Raw genomic sequence first — 26,065 nt, forward strand, 5'->3', positions numbered from 1 at the left:
TTTGGGAAATCGATGTACCTTCTGCTCAATTTTGCTATGAACCTAAAACTGCTCTAAAAATTAGTTAAAAAACAAAAAAAACTTCCCCATGGGATTTCATTTTGCTCTCAAATCTATAAGAAGTAATTATTAATATGTACAGACTAGATCTGCCCCTGGGCCCTGCTGCAAAGTGTTCTTACTCCTCAGGCTCAGATATATTGGTTTCAAAACTCAGCCTGCCTTTAACTCCTTACTCTTTGCCCAGTCTCCCAGAGTCTTGATGGACTTCCCTCTTCCCCATCTTGCGGCGTTCATCAATACTTATCAAGAAAACACAAGTAGGAACAAGTCAGTTTAGGATGAAAAGAGCCACCACATTCCAAAGGCATTTAGTCATCTTACCCTGGTGACTACCTTCTTTTTAAGAAAGTGTCTGTGTTATAAGTCCCCCAATTTCTTCTTTGATGAGGCTCTCAAAAAGCTGCTTCTCTTCCCAGCTTTTCTGAGGGGACAGGGCATGCTTGGGCCCAGAGCATCTTTGGACTGTGGCTGGCATGCAGGGGAGATTTGTTTTTATCCCTAATGACAGTCCATGGGATTCTCTGTCTTATAGGTTACCTCAGTTTAAAGAAGAACCCAAGAACTATATGGGGACCAACATGAAGAAGGTATGACCTGCTATCCCTTATCCAAACCTTGGTCTCCCAACTTTAGTGCTATGGAGATTTTCCTAGATATCCTTACTTAGCAAAAAACGATTTTGCCTATACAAGTCTGCTTGAAATCTAGAAATAGGTGTCACTCCTTTAGTGAGAAATTTATTTTTCCCCAGATACCTCTTCTTCCCTAGCCTTTCCTTCCCAGCCTATCTTTGTTGACCCAATACATAAGCTGGTGAGCCAGTCCTTCATGGAAACTTGGTGAAGCCAATCAGGTTGTGATAAAAATGTATGTTGATAAAGATGAACACCCTACCATCCCCTCAAGATCCAGCCTTGTCAGCAGGTAGGTGGCCTAAGGATCCTATGTCCTAAGTCCCACCCTAATGCTGGATTAGACAGGGCTCACACTTGTGCTAGACTCTGTTGATGAGACAAATCAAGCCTGACTCTAGATCAGAAGGCTCTCGAACTGCTATAAGAATGGTGGTGAGAAGAATGGCCTCTTTCTATCTTAAAGTCCTGGACTTCACAGGCCTCTGATGATTCTACTTGCAGCCCTAAAAGGTTCTGCCTGTGGAGATGACCCTTGGCTGTTTGGTGCATGCACCTGACCTTCCTTCTCCCTAGCCACCCATTCCCATTCCTGCCCTCTGCCCTGTTGGCATGTGTTTGAGTTTATGTCACTTTGTTTAAATCGCTCGTTTGCCTGTCTTTCACAGATTTCTCCATGTCTCCTCAGCAAACTGGAGCTAAATAGTGGGGAGCAGACCAAAGCCCTGAACCAGTTAGAGAGGGTACTACTCTTTAAGAACCTCAAGGTCTCTCTCCCTCTCCTTTCCCCTTTTAATTTATTTAAGTATATATACATAGATGTATATATATGTGTGTGTGTGTATATATATATACATCTGGGTCCCATTTCCATTGTGGGAAGCACAACTTACCCCTCCCTAGTAACGCAGCACGGCTTTGGAAGTGTTGCATGTGTTTGTAGCTTTGCAGTGTTGGGAATTTTCCTGTGGCATTTGGTTGCCTGGAGGCAGAAGGAAGCTTTGAACTGGTGATACATCATGTAGTGAGCCTAAAGAGCCTGGGTCCTGCTGACATCGTGTTAGGAGGTTTAATATCTCCCATTTCTAGGGGAACTGTGAGGGGCCTCTAAGCAAGACCCTCCCCCCTTCTACCCTCTCCCTGTCTCAGAGCTGGCATATAGAGCTTAAGAATAGTCTTGAGTCATCTGGATACTTGAACTGGATTTGGAGGGGAAGGATAATCCATCTAGTTGGGGTCTTTTTTTCTTAGTTAACATTAAAGGGCTTCTTCCAAAATTTAGGACTCTAGATGGATGGGAAGGAGCTAGAAAGCCCAGGTCATTGAATAAAAAGATACTCTGTGTTTCTACATCTAGCCATAGGCCTGCATTCTGTTTGCATGAATTGTGTCAATTTTCATTTGTATGCTTGACTTGTCACAAGTTGCATTTCTCTTTAGTAGCTGCCTGGCATTTTGCCATGATTATTAACCTAGGACCTTTCTTTGTAAAGCTTATACTGCCCTTTGGAAATACAGTTATATAAATAAGGTGTTGTAGAGTTCCATGAACACCTGCTGCCCCCCCCCCACCTTAGAATCTTAGGACAGGGAGCATAACAGGGAGCAGAGTTATATGGATAAGGTGTTGTAGGGTTCCATGAATACCCACTGCCCAGCCCCGACCTTAGAACCTTAGGACAGGGAGCATAACTGTACTTTAAAGGTTGAGGCATTTGTGAGAACTGGCAGCCTCTTGTCTCCTACTCCAGCCAGGAGGCAGAGAATACTAATTGAAATGATCAGGTTGGAGCGAGCTTTGCTGAGGTTAGAAAAGGAAGCAGGAAGGACTAATCCTAGTGTAGGAAGGCATCTTAGTGAGTGACTGGCTTCTCAGTAGAAGTAGAACCACCTAGAGTCCCTGAAGTTGGGAGACCGCCTAGAGAGAAAAGATAGCTCACAAAAGTGGATCCAGCTATTAGTGCTTTTTGGACCTCAGTAACAATTGCTGATAAAGTCAGGAGGTTCTTGTTTCCTCTTTGGTCTCTTGAGCTTCTTGACCATGTATTTGACTGACGCTTACTCCCAGAACATTCTTTTTACCATGAACTTGCCACAGATGTGCTTCAGTGGTTACTGGAGAGAGCACCCTGATTCCTGTGTAGCCACAGTGCTCAGAGCACTGGAAGCTTTGTTCTAGGCATTTTACTGTAGGCTTTGTGGAGATGGAGGGACAAGAAGCGTAAATCCAGTGTGAGGCTGTTGCTCTGTTAGTAAGAGCTGGGTGCAGGGCTCGACTCTCGGACCTCTTTCTTTTCTGGGTGGAGCTATTGGTAAGGAAGGTAGAATTACGTGGTTTCTAAGCAAAAGATCAGTGGTTACCCATGTTCAGGAGGGCTTGGGGGAAGTCAAGGAAGGAGGCCTGTTTTCCAAATACTAGAAGGAATTGAACAGGCAAAGGATAGCATGGGTATATTCAGCCTCTAGGAAGAGGCAAGGAGGAAAAATGCTTCTACTCTATTAGAGACATTCTGATGGTCCCTGGACCATTACTGTTTCCCTGTCCAGGGATGGTCCATCAGTATAGGAATAGTATGATGTAACTGTAAAGGGACTGGTTTCAAACCCTGAAGGCATCAGGACCAGGAAAATGAAATGGACCTAAACAAAGTAGCTGTGAGCTTAGAGTGGAGAAAATACATAAAATCTTATATCCCAGAACAGTTCCCACAATGAGTTATAGAGATTTTCCTTTGTGACTAAAATGAAGCTATAGGGAAAAATGGAAATACAGCAGGAGAGAAGGAAATAGAATAGTGTAAGGGTCCAAGAAATCAGTAGCCTTACTATCTGAAAACATAAAATTGCATTTAGAAAGACCCAACAGTGGGAAGAACAGGTCTCAGTGATGTAGCAAAATTGGGAGCAATAGAGAGCAGAGCAGCAGCATGACATGACCCACCATCCTTAACTCCAAGTTGGCTGGGATACCACTCCTTCTTAACTCCAAGGAATGAGCCTTTGACCAATCTGATGCAAAAATTTCAGAGAGCCAGGAATATGTATAGGATCTAGGCCCAGTGCACGAAGTAGTGGGAAAGCTGAGTGTGACAGGGAAGTTGTAGGCTGTCATAGTGGGATAAGAACTAGGAGTATGAGGCTGTGCTACTGATAGTTGAACAAAGCCCAGGAATCCAGGACCTGTAGATCTGAAGCTTCAAGCCAAGGAGCCTCTGCCCTCACCTTTCTGCAAGAGGGTCAGGCACCACCTAAAGGTTTTAGGATTGCTAGGACTCAGGAAAGCAGAGTAATGTGTAATTAGCCTAAAAGTAGACTGTTTAGGAGGCTCCTAGGCTGACCTGTGAAGTGGAAGATGTAGAAGCCAGATTAGAGGAGTAGGAATGTGTTCTGATGGTCTAGAGTTTTCCTTTGGCACAGATGTGGCATATAGGCTATTTTCTAGGGATCAGTAGGAATAAAAGAAGGGAGATTGCTAGGGAAAGAATCTTAATTTGAATACCAGTGCTGATGAGGTATGCTATTTCCAGCTGAAAATGAGAGCAGGAGGCATGAGTGATTCATCCAAGTGGAAGAAACAGAAGAGATCCCCCCGGCCTTTGCGCCATATGACCAAAGTCACATCAGGTTCAGAGCTGCAAACCCCCAATGGAACCACCTTATCCTCTAATCTCACTGGTGAGTGCCCTGAGTTGCTTCCCCTGATTAGAATAGATAGAAGAAAATGTCCTTCCTCAAAACCAGCCAACTAAAGGGTTTTGATCTTTCTACTAAGAGCAAAAAGGAAAACTCCAGGTCTGTCAGACTATGACCATTTAGCAATTCTGCAGTGACTTAAGGTTGTTCTCCTTCCAGAGGGACTCTGACTACATCAGAGACCAGCGTTTATAGAGATTATTATTCAGTCTAGGAAATAGAGCCCCTGGTGCCATGGAGGGTATTTGTTTTGCACAGGGTCTCTCATCTTCAAGCCTAACTTACTTTGCTTGGCAGGGGGCATGCCGTTCATTGAGGTGCCCACTCCCATCTCCTCTGCAAGTTCAGAAGCTGCTTCAGCTGTGGTCAGCCCCTCTACAGACAGTGGCCTGGAGTTCTCCTCCCAGACCACCTCCAAGGAAGATCTTACTGACCTGGAGCAACCTGGCTCTCCGGGGTATAACACAGCTACAGAGCCTGGCAGCAGTGACCCAGGGGTTCCTGAGCAGCCTGACCCCCAGGTATGGCTTTGATTTCTAAAGGCCCCCTCTCTAGTCTTTTCCTGTGGGAATTGGCTTGATCCTTTTCATCTTTTGTCCAGGCCTTGGCTCAAAAGAAGGTTGAGGTAGGGGGTTATTTCTTGTTTCCTTGAATCACCTGTGCTATATAGAAAATCCACAGCAAGATTCAATGTGAGAGGTAGCTCATGGGATTTATGAAGCAATGCATACAGATAGTACTTGGCAAAGGTAAGAGAGATGGCCATAGCTTTGTCTGGAAGGTAATGATCTAAATCCCAAGCCTATGAGAGCCTCTGTTGCCTCCAGAGTTCTAGTCATTTTAGGTCACTGATGCCCCAGGAGGTGCTTTCTGAGTCTTTCATCATACTCTGCCTGAGCCATCTTTCATTGTGCATTGATTCATAGCCTGCGGAGCCAGCCCTACACCTGCAGTCCATTAGAGACACTTGGAGCATAGGCATTTCAGGGGAGTAAGTTCCAAGTTGCTCTTCTTTCATCCCTCTTCCTATCCCGCTGCTACCGGTCATAGCAGGAAGGGGTCCCTGTGGAAAAGGCCCAGTCAGCATCCGTGGAATCCATCCCCGAAGTGTTAGAGGAGTGCACGTCCCCTGCTGACCAGTCTGACTCTGCCTCTGTCCATGACATGGATTACGTCAATCCCCGAGGTGTGCGCTTCACACAGTCCTCCCAAAAGGAAGGTGAGTTCTCTAAGGCAGGCTCTGCCTATTCACCACCTCCATCCTGCCCACTAACTGTCCTCAGTCTAGACCATCTTGGATCCAATGTGTCTGGTGGTCCATTTTCTAGTCAGGAAATGGAATCAAGCCAGAGGACTCTTGGTGTGGATGGAGCCCTTCTCTAACTTACACAGAGAGGGACTTTGGTGGACAGTAGGAAGTGAGAGGAAAGAATAGCTTGAGACTTCTAACAGAAAGTAGGGTCATCAATTCTGATTGCCTTCAATAAGTGAGAGTAATCTTCTTAACCTCCCCAGAAAAAAACCCTTTTTTTTTTCCTTGAAGAGACTCACTTACCTGCAATTGCCTTGTATAATGCAGGGCAAGCCAGGCCAAGCTATCAAGCCAGTTGTTTCTTAGCAATCCCACTTTACTCCTGGCCTTCCTTAGGTACAGCGTTGGTCCCCTATGGTCTTCCCTGCATCCGGGAGCTCTTCCGCTTCCTCATCTCCCTCACCAATCCACACGATCGCCACAATTCAGAGGTTATGATCCACATGGGACTGCATTTGCTGACAGTGGCTCTTGAATCAGCCCCTGTAGCCCAGTGCCAAACCCTCCTGGGCCTCATCAAGGATGAGATGTGCCGCCACTTACTCCAGGTAAGACTGGATTTCTAGAGGGGCTCTGAGTCTCTGGCTGTTTTTCAGGGTCTCTTAAGGACCAGGAGTGTGCAGGGAGGTTTGGCTGATAGGTGCAAAAAGTATAGGATCCAGGAAAAACCTCCCTCCCCAACTGGCCAGTGGTCATTGTCAAAAGGACACTACTAGTTCCCTGGGAATTTTGGCAGCCAAAGAGAAATACGGGAATGGCTAGATGTGGAGTTCCCTTAGAGCACAAGACCTTAGTGGCAGCCTCACACAGTTTGCTTTCCTGTTTTTCTCTTGGTTGAGTCATAGGTTCAGAAATCTAATGATTTAACCCTACTCTGGTCTCCAGCTACTCAGTGTAGAGCGACTCAACCTTTATGCTGCTTCCCTGCGGGTATGCTTCCTGCTCTTTGAAAGCATGAGGGAGCACCTCAAGTTCCAATTGGAGGTGAGTGTATTGAACTTGGAAGAACAAAAAAAATAGATGTATGGCATCTCCAATGGGGAGATGCTCCAATAGCTCTGTCATTCTGCAGGGATGGGATTTAGGGGCTCCCGTAATATAGGGCTTTTAGCCTCCATAGTTTTATTCATTGGCTGGCATCTTTGGTGGAAAAATTAAAAGAAGCCCAGAGGAAACTGGCTGGCTATAACATGAGAAAAGCAAAATATGAGGACTGGTGGACAACCTCACTGTGAGTGGGTATGGCTTTTCTGCCTAGCAGTTCTGCAGCATAGGTAAGCAAGTCAGACGGCTTCGCCACTAAGTTGCAGAAAAGAACTCTGTAGTACCAGGTCAGGCTCACAGAGCCCAAAGAGGGTTAGTAGGCAACTTGTTTTGGATCAGGTGTGAGGTAGAGAGCCAGGTCTTCCCCAGTGTGGAGGCCAAAGAGGATAGAATACCTTTAAGGGTCTCTTACTGCATGCCTCCTGGCTGGGCTTCTACTTCTTGTGTTTAATGGTTTACCTGTCTAATTTTTCTCTTCTATCTTGAATTTTTCCCCACCCAAATGGCTATTACTGCTTTATTGCCAGATGTACATCAAAAAGCTCATGGATATCATCACTGTGGAGAACCCCAAAATGCCTTATGAGATGAAAGAGATGGCACTGGAGGCCATTGTGCAGCTCTGGCACATCCCCAGTTTTGTCACTGAGCTCTATATCAACTATGACTGTGACTACTACTGTTCAAACCTCTTTGAAGACCTCACCAAGCTGCTGTCCAAGGTGCTGACCATTATTACTGGCCTCAAGAAAGAAGGCTCTGTTAAGAAATCTCTCTGGTGGTAGAGAGCATACGATATGCAGGGCAGGAAACACTTGAGAGTTGGGGAACAGGAAGAAGAAAGGCATTTTCTCAGGACAGTGTAGAAGTTAAAAGAGGTTTCAGGGTTTTTGGAAAAGTGTAAAGTATTCTCACCTCAAGTCTCCTGGATCTGTTTACTTTGCAGAATGCCTTCCCTGTGTCTGGTCAGCTCTATACAACACACCTCTTGTCTCTTGATGCCCTGTTGACAGTGATTGACAGCACTGAGGCCCATTGCCAGGCCAAAGTCCTCAACAATCTTACCCAGCAAGAGAAGAAAGAAGCAGCCAAACCTGGCTATGAGGCAGTAGATGGTTCCCGAGAATCCAGCAATAGTGAGAGGCATTTCTTTCTTTGAGGAATCCTAGGATTCTATGCTTATCACTTTTCTGTTCACTGAGTCTTCTCTTCATCCTTTATATCACTTCTTCTGGGGGCTCTCCCAATTCTGTGTTTCCAGAGTTTGGTGGTTTGAATCATTGGCCAGGCAGATTAGCAAGATTCATGGACTTGTCCTTTTCTTATCCTCCACACTTTGGCTTTCTTATAGAATTATTATTATTATCATTTAAAGTATAGTTAACGGCACGTGGGTGGCTCAGGTGGTTAAGTGTCCGACTCTTGATTTTGGCTCAGGTCATGATCTCGGGGTCAGCGGATCAAGCCCTGCATTGAGCTCTGCACTCAGCGTGGAGTCTGCTTGTCCCTCTCCCTCTACTTCTTCGCCCCCATGCCCCCGCTCATGTGTGCATACACACACTCTCTCTCTCTCTTTCTCTAAAATAAATAAATAAAATCTTGAATGAAATAAAGCGTAGTTAAAATACAATGTTACATTAGTTTCAGGTATACAACATAGGAGTAGTATTATTTCTTTATGGGGAGAAAAGAGAACCTAGATTAAAGGATAAGATTTCTCTTCCAGGCCGTACCTTCCCCCACCCCCAGTATCTGCTTCCACCCTAATTAATCTTCTCTGACATCCCCTTAAGACTGAGGTTGCAGAAGATCAGAGAATGGGACTAGGTAATCTCTGTTAAATTACAGAATCTAATGCTTAACTAATCTGGGACAGTGACTACTTATTTGGGCTTAGGTTTGTTGTCTTCAGGGCTGGTGACCTATGTGGGGCTTTGTGGGACCTACCCAGGTCTCCTTGACCTAGTACACAACTTCTCTTGCAGCTCTGCTTGGTTTCTTACCCCGTCTTCATTTATTTTCTTCTCTCTTACCAGCTGAGAGAGCCGCCTGTGATGGGAAACCTGTAGGCTTAGCCCCAGACATCCCAGGCCTACATCTGCCAGGTGGAGGGCGGCTGCCAGCAGAACACGGGAAACCAGGATGCAGTGATCTGGAGGAAGCTGCTGACTCTGGGGGTGGGTACTGGGTGTCCATGATCCTCAGCCCCCTCAACTGGAGGTTTTGGCGGAGAGCCCAGGGAGGAGGGGGAGGGCACAGACACCCTAAAGCAGTATGTGAGTGAACCTTGGCTGCTCACCCATACCTTCAGAGAGAGAAGGAAATATTTGAGAGGCCAAAGATATTTGAGAGAAAACATTTGGAGCCCTAGAAAATAGGACCTCTAAGAATGTAGAAGACTGATGAGGACAAGAAAATTTTTGAGGCATTTTTCTTCACTAGATAGCATATTGGCAATCTTCCAAAAGCCATTATACTGGTAAAGGAGGTCTTACAGGTTTTTCCTTTTCTTCCTCCCATATCCTGTTCCTAGCTGACAAAAAGTTTACCCGGAAGCCACCTCGATTTTCCTGTCTCTTGCCAGATCCACGGGAACTGATTGAAATTAAAAACAAAAAGAAGGTATGTATGGCCATCCCCAGAACTTAGTCTCTGCCTGCCTCGGTCTGGGTGTCTTTTGTAGGGTTTCTGTCCCAGAGGATAAGGGAGAGTCTAGCAGCTCATTGAGCAGTTTCCCAAGGCTAATCTTTGCATTTTTGGGGACTTCAGCAACCATCCAGTCTCCTTTGAAAGCCTTCCTTTCTAAGCCGTGGAATTAGACATACCCTATTGTGTGCCCCTTGGCAAATCCTGCCCTAGGTGAGAGCCAGTTGTTAACTGGTGGTAACAAGAGCCTGGGATGGTGTCATGTGGGTCACTGGAGGTTATTGGTTATCTCAAGCCCTGGGCTAGGTATTGGCAGTGAAATAGAATTGACATTTATCTGGTGCTTTAGTAAAGTTCAAAAAAATTGTTTTTAAACACACAAAAAAACTTTTATTTAACCCTTTCTTTCTCTTATGGTCAGCCTAAATGACTGGTTTGTGTCCCCTTGATTGTAGAGCTGTGGCTAAATAGACAAAAAGTTGAGTTATCATCACAGTTAGTTCACCTTGTCCTTAAAAGCTGGGAAACTGGAGAAGAAAGGGAAATCCAAGCTAGGCTATAAACAGATGCCAGGATGGCTATAAAACTGGGGAGAAGAGGGATCCTTGGGTGGCTCAGTTGGTTAAGCGTCTACCTTCAGCTCAGGTCATGATCCCAGGGTCCTAGGATCAAGCCCTGCATTGGACTCCTTTCTCAGTGGGGAACCTGCTTCTCCCTCTGGTGGCTACTCCGCCTGCTTTTGCTCTCTCTCTCTCTGAAAAATAATTAAATAGAATTTAAAAACAAACAAACAAACAAAAACCTAGAGGGAAGAGACCTTCTCTAGTCTCTCTTTCTGCTTTCTTCTGATTTTTAAGTTGGTGGAGAAGGGCTGTCCTTGTGCATCTTGAGAACTCACAAAATGAGTGAAAAGGAGCTCCTCAGCCAGTTCTTCTTACTATTTTTTTTTTTTTTTAATTTTTAAGTAGGCTCTATGCCCAGTGTGGGGCTTGAACTCACAACCCTGAGATCAGGAGTTAATATTCTACTGAGTCAGCCAGTTGCCTCTTATGGTGCAATTTTTTAAAAATTCTGTTTTGTTTTTAAGTAATCTCTACACCCAACATGGGGCTCAAACTTACAGCCCTAAGATCAAGAGTCACATATTCTAGTAACTGAGCCAGCAGGGCACCCCGGTTCCTCAGCCAGTTCTAATTAGACACGAAGAATGGGGACAGCTAGTGGGGCTGGTATGATCCAGCCTTAGTTTTGGAGCTACTTAAAACTACATCCTAGGAACCTGTTAGGTGACCAGCTGTGGACTGTGATGGAGTTCAGCCTGGCCTTGTCTGGTTTAGGAGCAGAACAGCTTGTGACAACTCTAGTATTTCTCCTCCAGCTGCTAATCACTGGCACAGAGCAGTTCAACCAGAAACCAAAGAAGGGGATCCAGTTTCTGCAGGAGAAAGGCCTCCTCACCATCCCAATGGACAACTCAGAGGTTGCCCAGTGGCTCCGAGAGAACCCTCGGCTGGACAAGAAAATGATTGGAGAGTTTGTGAGTGACCGCAAAAACATTGACCTGCTGGAGAGCTTTGTGAGGTGAGGAAGTGGCAAGAAGTAGAGGACATAGTTGGTGATCAAAGGGCAAGGCATCCCTCAAAGTAGTCTCAGTCAGTTCCTGCTGGTAACCTAGGTCACACACTCTTCCTCTTCCCATGACTTATGTCTTTTGGACCTGAAAGAGTCTCCAGCAAGATAGCTTTGGGAGCCATTTCATTCTGCATAGAGAGCATTGCAAAGGGATAGAACAGGGTTCCTGAGCACAAGGTAGATTCCAGCGGATGGGGTTTCCAGGCAAGAATGCACTGATGTGGAAAGTACTAAAATTAGGAGTTGTCAGATCTAGTCTGTTTTAGAGATGACCACAAGATTGTTCCCTTTGCTAGACCCTTCAGCTTCCTCTGTTCCAATATGAGAAGATTAGAGGGACTAGAGCTAATAGGGAGCCCAATGTTTGCGACTTATGTATCTTTAGCCTCTTTGTCCTTCTTTCTCTCTAGCACCTTCAGCTTTCAGGGTCTGCGGCTGGATGAAGCTCTTCGTCTCTACCTGGAAGCCTTCCGCTTACCTGGAGAAGCCCCAGTCATCCAGAGGTTGCTGGAGGCATTCACAGAGCATTGGAGAGTGAGTTGCATGTCAGGGCCTGGAATGGGTTTTTATGGCTCCAACTGAAGGACCCAGCTGCTGTCTCCTAAAAGGCTGAGAGAAACATCAGCAAACTTCCCATAGAGAGATAAGCTTCTGTTAAGGAGTTGGCAAGAGGTTGGAGGCTTTGTGGCTCCTCTTTGTACCCAGCGCTGGCCGGTGGGTTGGTAATGAAGGTTTGATTGGCCGGAGAAGGGCATTGATACAGGTGGGGTCTTTGCTTTTTCAGAATTGTAATGGCTCCCCATTTGCCAATAGCGATGCCTGCTTTGCCCTGGCCTATGCTGTCATCTTGCTTAATACTGACCAGCACAACCACAACGTTCGCAAACAGAATGCACCCATGACTCTAGAGGTAAGCTTGGAACGTTCGCAAACAGAATGCACCCATGACTCTAGAGGTAAGCTTGGATCCCAGCCGAGCCAGAGAGGGTCCAGTGCAGTTTTGGAGGTATAGCAGGAAGGACATGGGATTTCCAGTGGGCACAATGGACAGAGTTTGTCCAGGGGAATCAGGGAGGGCTGGCCAATCCAGGAAAAGAACTGGGTTAGGGAGGTGGGCTCTTCCACTTACTGTTTCCTAAGTCCTATCTACTACAGACCCAGGAGTTCCTTAGGTGGGGCTTCAGCATTGACATATGGGGGAAAAGCTTGTTGGCCTGTCTCTAGGAGTTTCGCAAAAACCTAAAAGGTGTGAATGGAGGCAAGGACTTTGAGCAAGACATCCTGGAGGACATGTACCATGCCATCAAGTGAGTATTTGTGGAGAATAGTTTGTCTTCTCATTAAGCAGAAGCACACTGCTTCCTTTTCCAGATTTTAGAGTCCCATCAGACTTCAGTGTTTCATCTGCCCTGGATTTAGCTTTGAGACTCAGCTGTGCAGCACGTTTTCCCATTTCTTCCTTAAAGAAGCCTGAACAGTACTGGAGCTCCAGTACTCTGAGCCAGGATCTAAACTGCCCCTGCTAAGTAGAATATCATGAGCCCATTTCCTGAACCCAAAGCAACTGGGTTTTCCTGTCTAGCTCACAAGATGCATTCTGAAGCTGGTAGAGAACACAAAATGGGCACTGGAGGGTGAGGTTTGGGTCAGAGATCAGAGATGGGGCACTTAGTTTTTTATTATAAATCAGAAAAAGTAGAGAGAAATGTTCATCCTCTCATACCCAGAAAGAATGGAGCTCTCACTACAGAACTAAAGGCCCCAGCTAAATACAGGGCTTTGGCATTATGGGGGGTTCTGGGTGCTTCCTTTTTTTCTCCCTGTTCCCACTAGTGGGTGGGAAGCAGATCACTGAACTGCACTTATGGTGACCTCTCATTGATGGACTGTGCCAGTGTGGGCAAAACCTGTTGTCCTAGGGGTGCCTGGGTGGCTCAGTGGGTTAAAGCCTCTGCCTTCAGCTCAAGTCATGATCCCAGGGTCCTGGGATCACACCCCATATTGGGCTCTCTGCTCAGCGGGGAGCCTGCTTTCCCCCTCTCTCTCTGCCTACTTGTGATCTCTGTCAAATAAATAAATAAAATCTTTAAAAAAAAAACAAAAACAAAAACAAAACCTGTTGTCCTAGCATGGAACCAGTTAGGTTCACAGCAGTGTACCTACTCTTTCCTTTACCTCCTAACAGGAATGAGGAAATTGTGATGCCTGAAGAGCAGACAGGCTTGGTTCGGGAGAACTATGTGTGGAATGTGCTGCTTCATCGAGGTGCCACCCCAGAGGGCATATTCCTTCGTGTGCCTGCTGGCAGCTATGATCTTGACCTCTTCACCATGACATGGGGCCCCACTATTGCTGCCCTTTCTTATGTCTTTGACAAAAGCCTTGAAGAGACAATCATCCAGAAAGCCATCTCAGGCTTCAGGTAGCCCAGCTGTGGCCTTGGTCTTGACCTCCTCTCACCTCTCTGGGAAAACATGGTTGCTTCCATGCCTTTCTGATTCCTACTCATATTTTTATTAGAATGGGTTTTCTCTGAGTTTTTGAAAGGAGACTGAAGTTTGGGAAGGCTCAGTCTTAAACAGATTGAAGAGTAAAAGGTTTCTTCTTGGGACTGATCGGGGAAGAATCCTAAGTAAGCTTCCTCAGGGACTTGGAAGGACTACCTAGCCTTCCAGTGACTCACTCTTTCTGGAATGTGACATTACAGGAAGTGCGCCATGATCTCCGCCCACTATGGCCTCAGCGATGTGTTTGACAATCTCATCATATCTCTGTGCAAATTCACAGCTCTTAGCAGTGAGGTGAGCAGGGGCAAGAACCGTTTACTTAGAGTTCCAAAGGAGGACCTCTCTTTTAGCCATAAATCCATCCTTATCTGTAGAGCTGTTTTCCCTTGGCATATTCATTTACTCCCCCTAGACTACAGTAGCACTTGGGCCATTTTTGTTTCATACCCCCTAGAATGAGATTAGTGTCACCTCATGCAAGTGGGATGGGAGAGGAGATACATCAGTGGGGAAGGCCTTAACCAGGTTAGCCTTTCCCACCAGTACTGGGGGGGTAGTGAACCATAGCAAACAGGACTTTCGGGGAACTATAGGTAAAGGCCTAAGAGATCTCCTTTCCAGACATTTGCCAGACCCTAAGCCTTTTCTCATCTTCCTTTTCAGTCTATTGAGAACCTGCCCAGTGTGTTTGGAAGCAACCCCAAAGCCCACATTGCAGCCAAGACAGTATTCCATTTGGCCCATCGTCATGGTGACATCCTGCGGGAGGGTTGGAAGAATATCATGGAGGCCATGCTGCAGCTCTTCCGAGCTCAACTGCTGCCCAAAGCTATGGTGGAGGTAATTCTTATAGGGGATTAGTGGGCAATAACAAGGCAAAAGCTCATAAACTATGTGCTCTCTGTGTATGGAACTGGTTGAGACCAGCACTAGGCCCAATGACTGCTGAAACTTAACCAATGACTTACTGAAACTTAAGGAACACCTTAAATGTAAGACCACAGACTTTGGGTGAGGGGATAGCTATAAAAGAAAGCTGATATAAGCCATTGCCAGTCACCAGCTGTAGGCAGCCCAGTCAGGAGTGTAGGACACTGAGCTACAGGAAGAAAGCCAGAGAATTTTTCATGAAGAAGCAGGACATGCAAAGGGCATGTGGAAAGAAATTATTCTTGATCTGATTTTCCAGGTAGAAGATTTTGTGGATCCCAATGGCAAGATCTCACTACAGAGGGAGGAGACGCCATCAAATCGGTAAGGGCAAGCTGAAGGCTTGGAGAGGGAGGGTCAGAACTATGGAGCTCACCAGGGTTTGAACTTTTTCTGCAGAGGAGAGTCGACAGTTCTAAGCTTTGTGAGTTGGCTGACACTAAGTGGTACTGAGCAGTCTAGTGTGCGGGGCCCATCCACTGAGAACCAAGAGGCCAAAAGAGCAGCCTTGGACTGTATCAAGGTAACTGTCTTTGCCTACCCTTGGTAGCCTTGGTAAACAAGCCTAAATCCCTCCCTTCTAGATGAATGTTGCCATCCCTCCCTTCTAGATGGATGCTGCCCTAGAAACTGAAGAGTAGAATTATCCAGGGCTTATGACCAGAGCTGATGGCCTTTTGTCCTCTCTCCCTAGCTCTTGGGAACATTCTCTTCCCTCCAGCCCTTGTCACTGACCCTCCTCCCTCTTGAATCCCCTCTAGCAATGTGACCCAGAAAAGATGATCACAGAAAGCAAGTTCCTTCAGCTGGAGTCCCTACAGGAACTCATGAAGGTACAGGATAAAGAGGGAAGAGGAGGGATGAAAGAGCCGGCTGTGTCTGGGAGGGGAGATGGGGACAATGGTGATTGCCTTAATTTCTGTCAGGGTAGAGCCAGTGGCTGACTTCTGCATGCTTTCCCGCTGTTGTGCTCTAGGCTCTGGTCTCAGTGACACCAGATGAAGAGACATATGATGAGGAGGATGCTGCTTTCTGCCTAGAGATGCTGCTGAGGATTGTGCTGGAGAACAGGTAGAAGGCAATCTTTAGGCAGGCCTCATTCTGGGCTTGTGCCAAAGGGATGGAAGACTGGAGCCATCTTGCTGAGTGGGCTTTAGGAACAAGAAGCACTTGAAGCTATAGGCAGTGGAGAAGCTTGTTCATTATACCTGCCTGCTTAGGGTATAATACTGATGATCCCTGAAAGGCCTAACCTGGATCAAAGGGAGAGACCTATTGCCCAGTGGCCTGTCCAGCTGTGACTGTCCTCACCCTTATGTTCCTCAGGGACCGTGTGGGCTGTGTGTGGCAGACTGTCCGAGACCATCTATATCACCTGTGTGTCCAGGCACAGGATTTCTGCTTCCTTGTAGAGCGAGCAGTGGTGGGGCTGCTGCGCTTGGCCATTCGACTGCTCCGAAGAGAAGAGATCAGTGGCCAGGTAAGCAGAGTACAGCCTGGAGAGCAGGAAGTAGGTAGGGGACTAAAGCCACAGTGTCAGTTGTGGGTATGTCCTGAGACAGAAAGTTCATTTAGTGTTGCATGAGTCCGGTTACGTACCACAGGGCTAGAGGAATCTAACAGGTGGCATTAGGGATGAGTCTGGAATGGTCTCATGCATGAAGCTGGTACTTAGCACCTCTGCAGGCTCCTATGAATCTGCTCTGTAAGGTTGAATGGCTACTGCCTTGTGGCAGTCTCAGCCCTATATCTGGTTTCCTGGTTCTCATGCTTAGAACCCTCCTGAGATCTCTTGGCTCAGGTATAAAAGACAGTCAGCATAGAACTAATAAGTGAGTTCAGCAAGGTCACAGGATATAAGATTAACACAAAAATTAATCACATAGAAGAGGTGGGTGGGGGAATAGGTTGAATGGGTGATAGGCACTATGGAGGGCACTTGTTGCGATAAGTACTGAGTGTTATATGTAAGTGATGCATCACTAATATTCAAATACTACACTATATGTTAACTAACTTGAATTTAAATTTTTTAAAAAGTACATGAGTCTTTAGATAACAATTTAATAAATTCTAGGCAATGTTAGAGTCCTAATATCTAAAGAAAAATCACAGTTCCAGATACTAACAGTAAATATATAGAAAATGAAACCAACAACACAATATCATTTACACATGCTGCAAATGAAATGAAATACTGAAATACACACCTAGCAAACATTTATAGCATCTCTCTGCTAAAGATTACAAAATGCTAATGAAAGATATCAAGACCTAAATAAATGAAGAGGCATACTGTGTTCATGGATTGGAAGACTCAGCATAGTAAAGATGTCAGTTCCCCCTCCCCCCAAATTCATGTATAAGTTTAATGCAACTCCCATGAAAATCCCAGCAAGGTTTTTGTAGACCTAAGCTTATTTTAAAATTTAGATTGAAAAGCATAGGCCCTAGAATGGCCAAACATTTGAGAAAGAAAAATATGGGAGAAATCACTCCATCTGCTACTAAGGCTTCCTGTATAGCTGCAGTAATCAAGACTGTCTGGTATTTGTGAAGAGAAAGACACATAAATCAGTGGAACAGAAGAAAGAATCCAGAAATAGACCCACACAGAGATGCTCAACTAATTTTTGACCAAAGTACAAAAACAGTTAAATGGAGGAAGAATCGCCTCTTCAGTGGCTAGAATAATTGAAATTCATGGGTGGGGAACAAACAATGAACCTTGACCTCAGCAGCATACCTTATAGAAAAATTAACTCAAAATGACTCATAAATTAATTCTTTTTTAAAGATTTTATTTATTTGACAGAGAGAGATCACAAGTAGGCGGAGAGGCAGGCAGAGAGAGAGAGAGGGAAGCAGGCTCCCTGCTGAGCAGAGAGCTCAATGCGGGACTCAATCCCAGGACCCTGAGATCACGACCTGAGCCGAAGGCAGCGGCTTAACCCACTGAGCCACCCAGGCACCCCATAAATTAATTTTTAAGTTATTTTTATTAACATAAAATGTATGGTATTTGCTCCAGTGGTACAGGTCTGTGAATCATCAGGCTTACACATTTCACAGCACTAACCATAGCACATACCCTTCCTAGTGTCTATAACCCAGCCACCCTCTCCCTACTCCCTTGCCCCCAGCAACCCTCTGTCTGTTTAGATCTTATTTTTTTTTTTTAAGATTTATTTATTTATTTGAGAGAGAGATTGTGATCATGGGGGAGGGACAGAGGAAGATGGAGAGAGAGAGACGCTCAAGCAGACTCCCTGCTGAGCAGGGAGCCTGACACAGGGCTGAATCTCCCTGAGATCATGACCTGAGCCAAAATCAAGAGTCGGACACTTAACTGACTGCGCCATATAGGTGTCTCTCAAAATGAATCATAGATTTAAATGTAAAATGTAGAATTATGAAACCTTTAGGAAGAAAGCTAGGAGAATATGTTCAGGAGCTAGGAAAAGAATTCTTAGGCTTGACACCAAAAGTGCAGTCCATAAAAGGAAAAATTGGTAAATTGAACTTCATCAATTTTAAGAACTTACACTTTAGGGGTGCCTGGCTGGCTCAGTCAGTTAAGCATCCAACTCTCGGTGTTGGCTCCGGTCATGATCTCAGGGTCTTGGGATTGAGCCCTCCATTGGGCTCCATGGGGAATCTACTTGAGATTCTCTCCCTCTCACTCTCCCTCTGCCCTTCTCCTGGCTCATGCATGCATGCACGCACTCACTCTCTCTCAAATAAGTAAATCTTAAAAAACAAAAACAAAAACTTGTATTCTTTGGAAGGTCATGTGAAAAGGATGAAAAGATAAGGAGCATATCTTTGCAAACTACACATCTGAAAAAAAAACTAATACCTAAAATATAAAAGAACTCAAAATACAACAGTAAGAAAACAATCCAATTAGAAACTGGGCAAAAGATATGAACAGACATTTCACTGAAGAAGATACACAGATGGCAAATAAGCACATGAAAATATTTTAGTGATGTTCAGCATCATTAGCCAGCAGGGAAAGGAAATTGAAATCATGATGAGATATCACTAACTACCTGTCAGAATGACTAAAGTAAAAAATAGTGCTAATACCAAACATTGGCAAGGATGACATTTCTGGATACTAATAGTAAACGTATAGAAAAGGAAACCAACAACACAATATCATTTACATTTGCTTCAGTGAAATGAAATGTTGAGTGAGAATGTAAAATGGTACAGCTCCTCTGTTAGCAGTTTCTTAATAGAACTAAACATGCAGTTATTCACACAATCCAGCAGTCGTACTCTTGGGCATTTATCTCAGAGATATTAAAGCTTACCTTCTCATAAAAACCTATTCATGAATGGTCATAGAAGCTTTTTTTGTGATAGCCCAAAACTGGAATCAGCCCAGATGATTCTCAGCAGGTAACTAGTTAAACTGTGGCACATACATACTGTGGAGTTCTGTTCAGCAATCAAAGCAACAGACTGTTGATAACAACTTGGAGGAACCTCCAAGGAATTACGCTGAGTGAAAAAAAGCCAATCCCAAAAAGCTGCATATTATGTAATTCCATTTATATCTAACAAGTTTGAAATGACAGAATTTTAAAAGTAATGGACAGATTGCCAAGGGTTAAGATTGGGGACAAGAAGAGGCAGGAAAGTATGTTTTTAAAGGTCAACGTGAAGAATCCTATGGTGGTGCAACTATTCAACATACTGACTTGTGAAGGATACACAAACCTAAAATTAGGTGATTAAATTATGTAGAACTTAATACACGCATGCATACACAGATGAGTAAAGTAAAACTGGGAAACCTGAGTAAGATCAGTGGATTATATTGATGTCAGTATCACTTACCATTATACTGTAGTTTTATATAATGTTACATTTGGCGTAAATGGGGCAAAACATACAAAGGATCTCTTTGTATTATTTCTTTTTTTTTTTTATTTTTAAGATTTATTCATTTTGGGGGACGCCTGGGTGGCTCAGTTGGTTAAGCCGCTGCCTTCGGCTCAGGTCATGATCCCAGCGTCCTGGGATCGAGTCCCACATCGGGCTCCTTGCTCGGCAGGGAGCCTGCTTCTCCTTCTGCCTCTGCCTGCCATTCTGTCTGCCTATGCTCGCTCTCTCCCCCTCTCTCTCTCTGATAAATAAATAAAATCTTAAAAAAAAAAAAAGATTTATTCATTTTGGGAGAGAGCATGTGTGTGGACAGGAGTGCGGAGAGGGGCAGAGGGCAAGGAGAGAGAGGATCTCAAGGAGACTCCCCACCCAGTTCAGAGCCCACAATGTGGGGCTCAATCCCACAACCATGAGATAATGACCTGAGCCAAAATGAAGAGTTGAACCTCTGTATTACTTATATTTTATTGTATTATTTTTTACAACTACATATGAATCTATAGCTCAATAAAAATTTTAATTAAAAAAAAACTGAAGAAGGGGCGCCTGGATGACTCGGTTAAGGGTCTGCCTTCAACTCAGGTTATGATCCCAGGATTCTGGGATTGAGTCCTGCATTGGGCTCCCTGCTCAGCAGGGAGCCAGCTTCTCCCTCTGTCCCTCCCCCAACTCATGGGCGCTCGCTCGCTCACTGTCTCTTGGGGAAAAAAAAAAAATCTTAAAAAAAAAAACCAACCTGAAGAAAAGACCAGCAGCAGTACTCTTAGGTGGGTTCTAACCAAACCATCCTCACTGACCTAAGGAAACTGGTAAGGAAGGGGTCTAGACAAGAAGCTGTGTGCTCACTTACTGCTCCCCACCCACACACCCAGGTGCTGCTCTCCCTGCGCATTTTGCTGCTAATGAAGCCCAGCGTGCTGTCCCGAGTCAGTCACCAGGTAGCCTATGGGCTCCATGAACTTCTTAAGACCAACGCAGCCAACATCCACTCAGGTGATGACTGGGCCACCCTCTTCACACTGCTGGAATGTATTGGCTCAGGTGTAAAGCCACCAGCTGCCCTGCAGGCCACAGCCAGGGCTGATGGACCTGATGCTGGTAAGCCGTTTCCCAGGGAGACCCTCATTAGTGGATAAACAGTTATGGCCCCAGAGGTTGAGGCAAGAAAACAAAATAGAGGTTTTTTTATTAGCAGATTGAACACTCTTAACTGCCACCATCTGCTTCCAGAGCTTCCTATATCCACTGACATTTCCCCAGCACTCATGGGTTAAACAGCATGAAGGCTAGTAGGCAACAGAGATGTCTATGACACTAGGCTTCCTACTGTCCTGAGGACTATTTTCTCGGAAACTATGTCCTCACCACCAACCCCATGCCCGGACAGCTGCTACTAGATGCCATCAGGAGCCCAAATTAGCCTGTTGCCCCATTTGGTCAAGAGACAATCTGTCCAGACTGTCCTTCAGCCCCTTGGTGACAGGGCGGAGAAACTAAGCTGGACCAAGAGAGAGGAGAGGCCAGGCTTGAGCACCTACTTCTTAGAACTAAAATCATCCTTCATCCCAGTGTAGCCATTTCCACCCTGACTCTGCCCTTCTCCCTGCTGACTTAGGGGCCCAATCAGACAGCGAACTCCCATCCTACCATCAGAATGATGTGAGCCTGGACCGAGGATACACTTCTGATTCAGAGGTCTACGCTGACCATTGCAGGCCTGGCAAGATCCACCGATCAGCGACAGATGCTGATGTGGTAAACAGCGGCTGGTTAGTGGTGAGTGAGCATATGGGCAATGGGTGAGTCTTCCCTCCTTGGCCTGGGGGAAAGATTCCTGGTCCTCCAGAGGGCATCTGAGGGAAGATCAGGCTCAAGCCTGGGTTCCCAGCAACTCTGTGTACTTTACAGGTGGGGAAGGATGACATCGATAACTCCAAGCCAGGTCCTGGGCCCAGCCGACTAGGCCCTTCACCCCTGGTCAATCAGTATAGCCTAACAGTGGGGCTGGACCTCGGGCCACACGACACTAAGTCCCTGCTTAAATGTGTAGAATCTCTGTCCTTCATCGTGCGTGATGCTGCCCACATTACACCTGACAACTTTGAGCTCTGCGTCAAGACTCTCCGCATCTTTGTGGAGGCCAGTCTGAATGGCGGTGGGTTACCCAGTGAAGGGGCAGCTGGGGGGTAGCCATGTGAATATATGGGGGAAAGGGAGGAAAAGGTAGGCCATCTGTGTCCATGGATATAGAAATGTGGGTCTGGCTTTGCTCAGGGTGCAAGTCCCAGGAGAAACGTGGCAAGAGTCACAAGTATGATAACAAAGGAAACCGCTTCAAGAAGAAATCCAAGGAAGGCTCAGTGCTTCGACGGCCTCGAACCTCCAGCCAGCATGCCACTCGGGGTGGGCACAGTGACGATGATGAGGATGAAGGTGTGCCTGCCAGCTACCATACGGTGTCTTTACAGGTCAGTCAGGACGTAAGTATGGCATCCTTTACTTCCTCTCCTCTCGCCGCCCCTGATGTTGGGATTGTGGGCAGGGCCAGGGACAGCCAGGGCTAAGAGGAAGGGCCTATGTTTTCCAACCCAGGCCCTCGGCCACCACTTCCAAATTGTTCCCCATCCAAAACCACTGTAAATCTCTGCTTAATATTCGAGGTTTATGTTTTGAATAAGTAATACATGTACGTGGTGCAACGTACAGAAGTACAAAAGGGTAAACGGATAAAAGTAAGTCCTGTTCCATTCCTGACCCCAGCTGCTAAGTTACCCTCCCCAGAGGTAGACGTTGCCACTAGTTTCTTGTCTATCCTTCCAGAATTATTCTTTGTCTGTTCAAGGCACATAAAATTTATTTTACAAGCAGACTTTATATCACTAAATAAATGGAGAACTAATTGCCTTAAATAGAATAACCTTAGAAAAATGATGAAAACAAAAAATTACTGAGGTTGACTGGACACTATTGCCCACCACAGCCTCTGAGCCTGAGCTTTGCTTTCTGGTTTTAAAATGAAATTAACAAGGTGAGGCTTTATCTGTCATCAGGAGGTAAGAGAGAGAATTAAGAAGAAAGTACCTTTTTCACCATGTAACTCATTGTTGTTAAACACTCATTCCACATACTTCTGACATCTCCTCCACTGTAATACCCAACTTTGGGAAACACTGGCTGGCAGGGGACAACCAGCTCATGAAGTTGAGGAGAAAAGAAGGGTGAGGGGTGGAGTATGGTATGACTGGTGTGACTGGGACTAGGGACTCCTTTGAGGACTCAGTAAGGGACATTGTTGAGAGGGGCATCACCCAGACCTTACCCCATCTCATACCCTGCCCCTCCTGTGACTCCAGTTGTTAGACCTGATGCACACCCTGCACACTCGAGCGGCCTCCATCTACAGCTCTTGGGCAGAGGAGCAGCGCCACCTAGAGACAGGTGGCCGGAAGATCGAAGCGGATTCACGCACCCTCTGGGCCCACTGCTGGTGCCCGTTACTGCAGGGTAAACCTCAGGGGAGCAGGCAGGGCAGGGGCTGAGGCGGAGCTGGAACTTGGGGAGTACCAGGACCAGGATGCTTGAAGGATCCTGAGCCTCTTCTCACTCTCAGGCATCGCCTGCCTGTGCTGTGATGCCCGGCGCCAGGTGCGGATGCAGGCACTGACCTATCTGCAGCGAGCCCTGCTGGTACATGATCTGCAAAAGCTAGATGCCCTGGAGTGGGAGTCCTGTTTTAACAAGGTGGGACTTTCCTCTAGTCTTAAAGCTCATATCCTTAGGACAGGGAGAACTGGGCAGCCTGAAAAGCCCCTAATGTCAGTCCTCAGTCTGCATCCTGCCTTTCCTTCTGCTCTGTGCTTATCCATCCCAGCCCCTGGCTTTCTTGGAGTAAGGCTGCCAACTGACCTGTTAGGGACACGTTGGCTCTTTACCTACCAGGTGCTGTTTCCTCTGCTGACCAAGCTCTTAGAGAATATCAGCCCTGCAGATGTGGGCGGGATGGAGGAGACTCGGATGAGGGCTTCCACACTGCTGTCTAAGGTACTGCTCACCGCCCTCCCCAACCACTCTCCCCACACCTGCCTTTATGCAAGGAGGAAAGCCATGGCTTCGGCTGGGCCCTAGAAATGCAATGTGGGGGCTGGGGACCCTCGGCTATGGAGACTCATCAGGACCCAGGGACCTGGGAGGATACTGGCATTCAGAGGAATCTCTGATTTAGAATTCCCATGCAAGACAGGGCAGGCTTGCCTCCCAGCCTTACAGAGGGATGTAGATAGATCCAACCCTTCATTAAAAGGGGCTGGCGGGCCTTAGGTCTTCCTGCAGCACCTGTCTCCACTGCTGTCACTCTCTACTTTTGCGGCGCTCTGGCTGACCATTCTGGACTTCATGGACAAGTATATGCACGCAGGCTCCAGTGACTTACTGGTATGTTCTACCTCAACCCAGCTCCCACTGCCTGCTTCCTCTCCCACCTGCAGGAGACACCATGCTGTTTTCCTCTTGGAGGCTGCCTCCTCCTTACCATATCCCCCGCAATGCCCTCTTTACATGGTCCTACTGTCACCACAGTCAGAGGCCATCCCTGAGTCTCTGAAGAACATGCTTCTGGTGATGGACACAGCAGAGATTTTCCACAATGCTGACGCCCGAGGAGGCAGCCCCTCAGCCCTCTGGGAGATCACCTGGGAGCGCATTGACTGTTTTCTGCCCCACCTACGAGACGAGCTCTTCAAGCAGACTGTCATCCAGGGTAGGGGGCTTAGTTCAGCTTTGTCAAAAGAGTCCTCATTATAGAGTCTGGAGCTAATAATTAGTTCTCTGTACTCTTATCAGCGGCAAGACTGGTGGGTAGCCAGGGCTGTGCCTGAAAGAAAACACTAAGAGCTGCCATCTGGTTGTTCTGCCTTCCCCAGACCCCATGCCCATGGAGCCACATGCCCAAAAACCTCTGGCCTCAGCCCACATGACTCCTGCTGCTGGGGACACAAGGACACCTGGCCATCCACCTCCCCCAGAGATGCCTTCCGAGCTAGGGGCCTGTGGTGAGTCCTTTTGAATTAGCCTTCTGGGTGTTGAGCAGGAAGTAGGAAGCCTAAGACAAGGCCCACGGTAGTTTGGGATTACTGCTGAGCATGGGCTGTGAGCCAGGGGAAGGAGGGACCCAGAGTGTTTCTGTAGCCTGCTCTTCCTGTGGGAGGTAGCAGGACCAAGTAAGTGGTGATGAGCTACCTGCTCGAGATTTTCAGGCTTGGAAGGAGAAGGCTGGATCAGGAAATTGGAATAAATATGCAGAGTTTGCCCTTTGGGGATTCTAGTAAAGATCAGATCAGAACTTAGCTGACTGAAGGTACAGCAAAGGAGGTAGAAGGTAGATAAAAGAAAACTGGATATTGAATGAGTTTCAAAGGCATATTCCCAACTACTTAGCCTGTCAGGGGTCATTTTGTTCACAGGAATGGGGAGAAGCAGAGGTTAGGTAAACCAGCTGCGGGATGTGAAGGAGTCTGACCAGCCCCTTGCTCTCCCTGTAGACTTTGAGAAGCCTGAGAGCCCTCGTCCGGCCAACAGCAGCTCCCCTGGATCACCAGTGGTATCTACCCCCAGCAGACTGAGCCCTACTCCAGATGGGCCTCCTCCGCTGGCTCAGCCCCCACTGATCCTGCAGCCCTTGGCCTCCCCGCTGCAGGTGGGCGTACCCCCCATGGCCCTGCCCATCATCCTCAACCCTGCTCTCATTGAGGCCACCTCACCAGTGCCCCTCCTGGCCACACCCCGCCCCACAGACCCCATGCCCACCTCCGAGGTCAACTAAGGCAGGCCCCTCAGAGATCAGGACCAGTCCTTCCTACCAGACTGTCCTCAGCCACCCTTCCAGCTGTCCCCAGGGCACAAACTTTTCAGGCCCAGCCTGACCTGCTCTCACTGCTACTTGGAGGGAACCTGAAAAAGAAAAGTTTTATAGCCCCCCTCCTAGGACCCACAATCAGGCTAAGGAACCTTCTTCCTCAGCTCTCCATTCCTGGGGGTCTAACCTGAGAACACATTCAGGTATCACGTGCAATCTGGCAGCCCTGAGAAGGCATCTCTGTGCCAACCCTGTAGTGCCCGTCCTCATGCCCTTCCTGCCCGTGGTCAGGCACTGAGAGCCAAGCCAACCACTCTGCACTTTGTGTCCCTCTCCCATCTCCACTCCCATCAGCGCTGGGCCACCTCCTCCAGTTCTTCCTCTTTTATTAATTAGTCAGTTTGGAAAGTTGATTGGCACCATGGAGGGTTGGCAGGTGGGCTGGACAGAGGGACCACCCACAGGAACATGTACATATGGATAAACAGAACAACAATGGACTTTTTATGATGTAATAAATGTCTTAGTACCAATGTCATTGCCTTACCCTCTGGTTTCCTTCTTGAGCTTATGGACACCATGTTATTGGGATACCCAGATCTTGGCCCTTGCATGAACAGAAGTGAGGCTGAGCCTACCAACAGTCTGGCCCAGGTCGCCCCAGGCCAGCAGCCAGCCAGACGCCAGTGAGGATTCCTTCACCAGTGCTGGTGCCCCACCACCATAGCAGTGCACTCTTGTCACCAGGGATATGCCTGGGGTTTAGGTATTGTCCTCTTCCCTAACTGCTCCAAATATGACACCTGAGACAGTCTAAACTGGGATCAAAGCCAAAGGGAAGGTGAACCAGAGTTAA

General features: G+C 46.8%; 1 protein-coding gene across 12 annotated transcripts in view; it reads left to right on the forward strand.

Moving 5' to 3' along the window:
* GBF1 (golgi brefeldin A resistant guanine nucleotide exchange factor 1) overlaps positions 1 to 25,742 on the forward strand; it is a 127,258-nt gene extending 101,516 nt beyond the window's left edge. For 2 of the 12 annotated variants that reach the window (XM_082722338.1, XM_082722339.1), the window contains 33 exons: positions 596 to 650; positions 4,223 to 4,370; positions 4,686 to 4,909; positions 5,442 to 5,607; positions 6,037 to 6,248; positions 6,586 to 6,684; positions 7,272 to 7,466; positions 7,691 to 7,880; positions 8,781 to 8,921; positions 9,278 to 9,366; positions 10,769 to 10,971; positions 11,433 to 11,556; positions 11,807 to 11,932; positions 12,247 to 12,329; positions 13,208 to 13,444; positions 13,730 to 13,823; positions 14,193 to 14,369; positions 14,719 to 14,783; positions 14,859 to 14,982; positions 15,221 to 15,292; positions 15,436 to 15,530; positions 15,786 to 15,939; positions 20,231 to 20,456; positions 20,974 to 21,134; positions 21,267 to 21,513; positions 21,633 to 21,826; positions 22,712 to 22,862; positions 22,969 to 23,099; positions 23,298 to 23,399; positions 23,676 to 23,789; positions 23,934 to 24,114; positions 24,278 to 24,406; positions 24,896 to 25,742. In XM_082722338.1, coding sequence (XP_082578464.1) covers positions 596 to 650; positions 4,223 to 4,370; positions 4,686 to 4,909; positions 5,442 to 5,607; positions 6,037 to 6,248; positions 6,586 to 6,684; positions 7,272 to 7,466; positions 7,691 to 7,880; positions 8,781 to 8,921; positions 9,278 to 9,366; positions 10,769 to 10,971; positions 11,433 to 11,556; positions 11,807 to 11,932; positions 12,247 to 12,329; positions 13,208 to 13,444; positions 13,730 to 13,823; positions 14,193 to 14,369; positions 14,719 to 14,783; positions 14,859 to 14,982; positions 15,221 to 15,292; positions 15,436 to 15,530; positions 15,786 to 15,939; positions 20,231 to 20,456; positions 20,974 to 21,134; positions 21,267 to 21,513; positions 21,633 to 21,826; positions 22,712 to 22,862; positions 22,969 to 23,099; positions 23,298 to 23,399; positions 23,676 to 23,789; positions 23,934 to 24,114; positions 24,278 to 24,406; positions 24,896 to 25,176 — 4,990 coding nt within the window. In that variant the 3' untranslated portion in view covers positions 25,177 to 25,742. Of the gene's footprint in view, positions 1 to 595; positions 651 to 1,363; positions 1,463 to 4,222; positions 4,371 to 4,685; positions 4,910 to 5,438; positions 5,608 to 6,036; positions 6,249 to 6,585; positions 6,685 to 7,271; positions 7,467 to 7,690; positions 7,881 to 8,780; positions 8,922 to 9,277; positions 9,367 to 10,768; positions 10,972 to 11,432; positions 11,557 to 11,806; positions 11,933 to 12,246; positions 12,330 to 13,207; positions 13,445 to 13,729; positions 13,824 to 14,192; positions 14,370 to 14,718; positions 14,784 to 14,858; positions 14,983 to 15,220; positions 15,293 to 15,435; positions 15,531 to 15,785; positions 15,940 to 20,230; positions 20,457 to 20,973; positions 21,135 to 21,266; positions 21,514 to 21,632; positions 21,839 to 22,711; positions 22,863 to 22,968; positions 23,100 to 23,297; positions 23,400 to 23,675; positions 23,790 to 23,933; positions 24,115 to 24,277; positions 24,407 to 24,895 lie in introns of all 12 variants that reach the window. The other 10 variants (XM_082722346.1, XM_082722337.1, XM_082722342.1 and 7 more) reach the window with 10 other exon arrangements.
* Positions 25,743 to 26,065: the final 323 nt, after the last annotated feature.

The sequence above is a fragment of the Mustela nivalis genome (assembly GCF_964662115.1).
Source record: "Mustela nivalis genome assembly, chromosome: 2".
NCBI classification, from domain to species: domain Eukaryota; kingdom Metazoa; phylum Chordata; class Mammalia; order Carnivora; family Mustelidae; genus Mustela; species Mustela nivalis.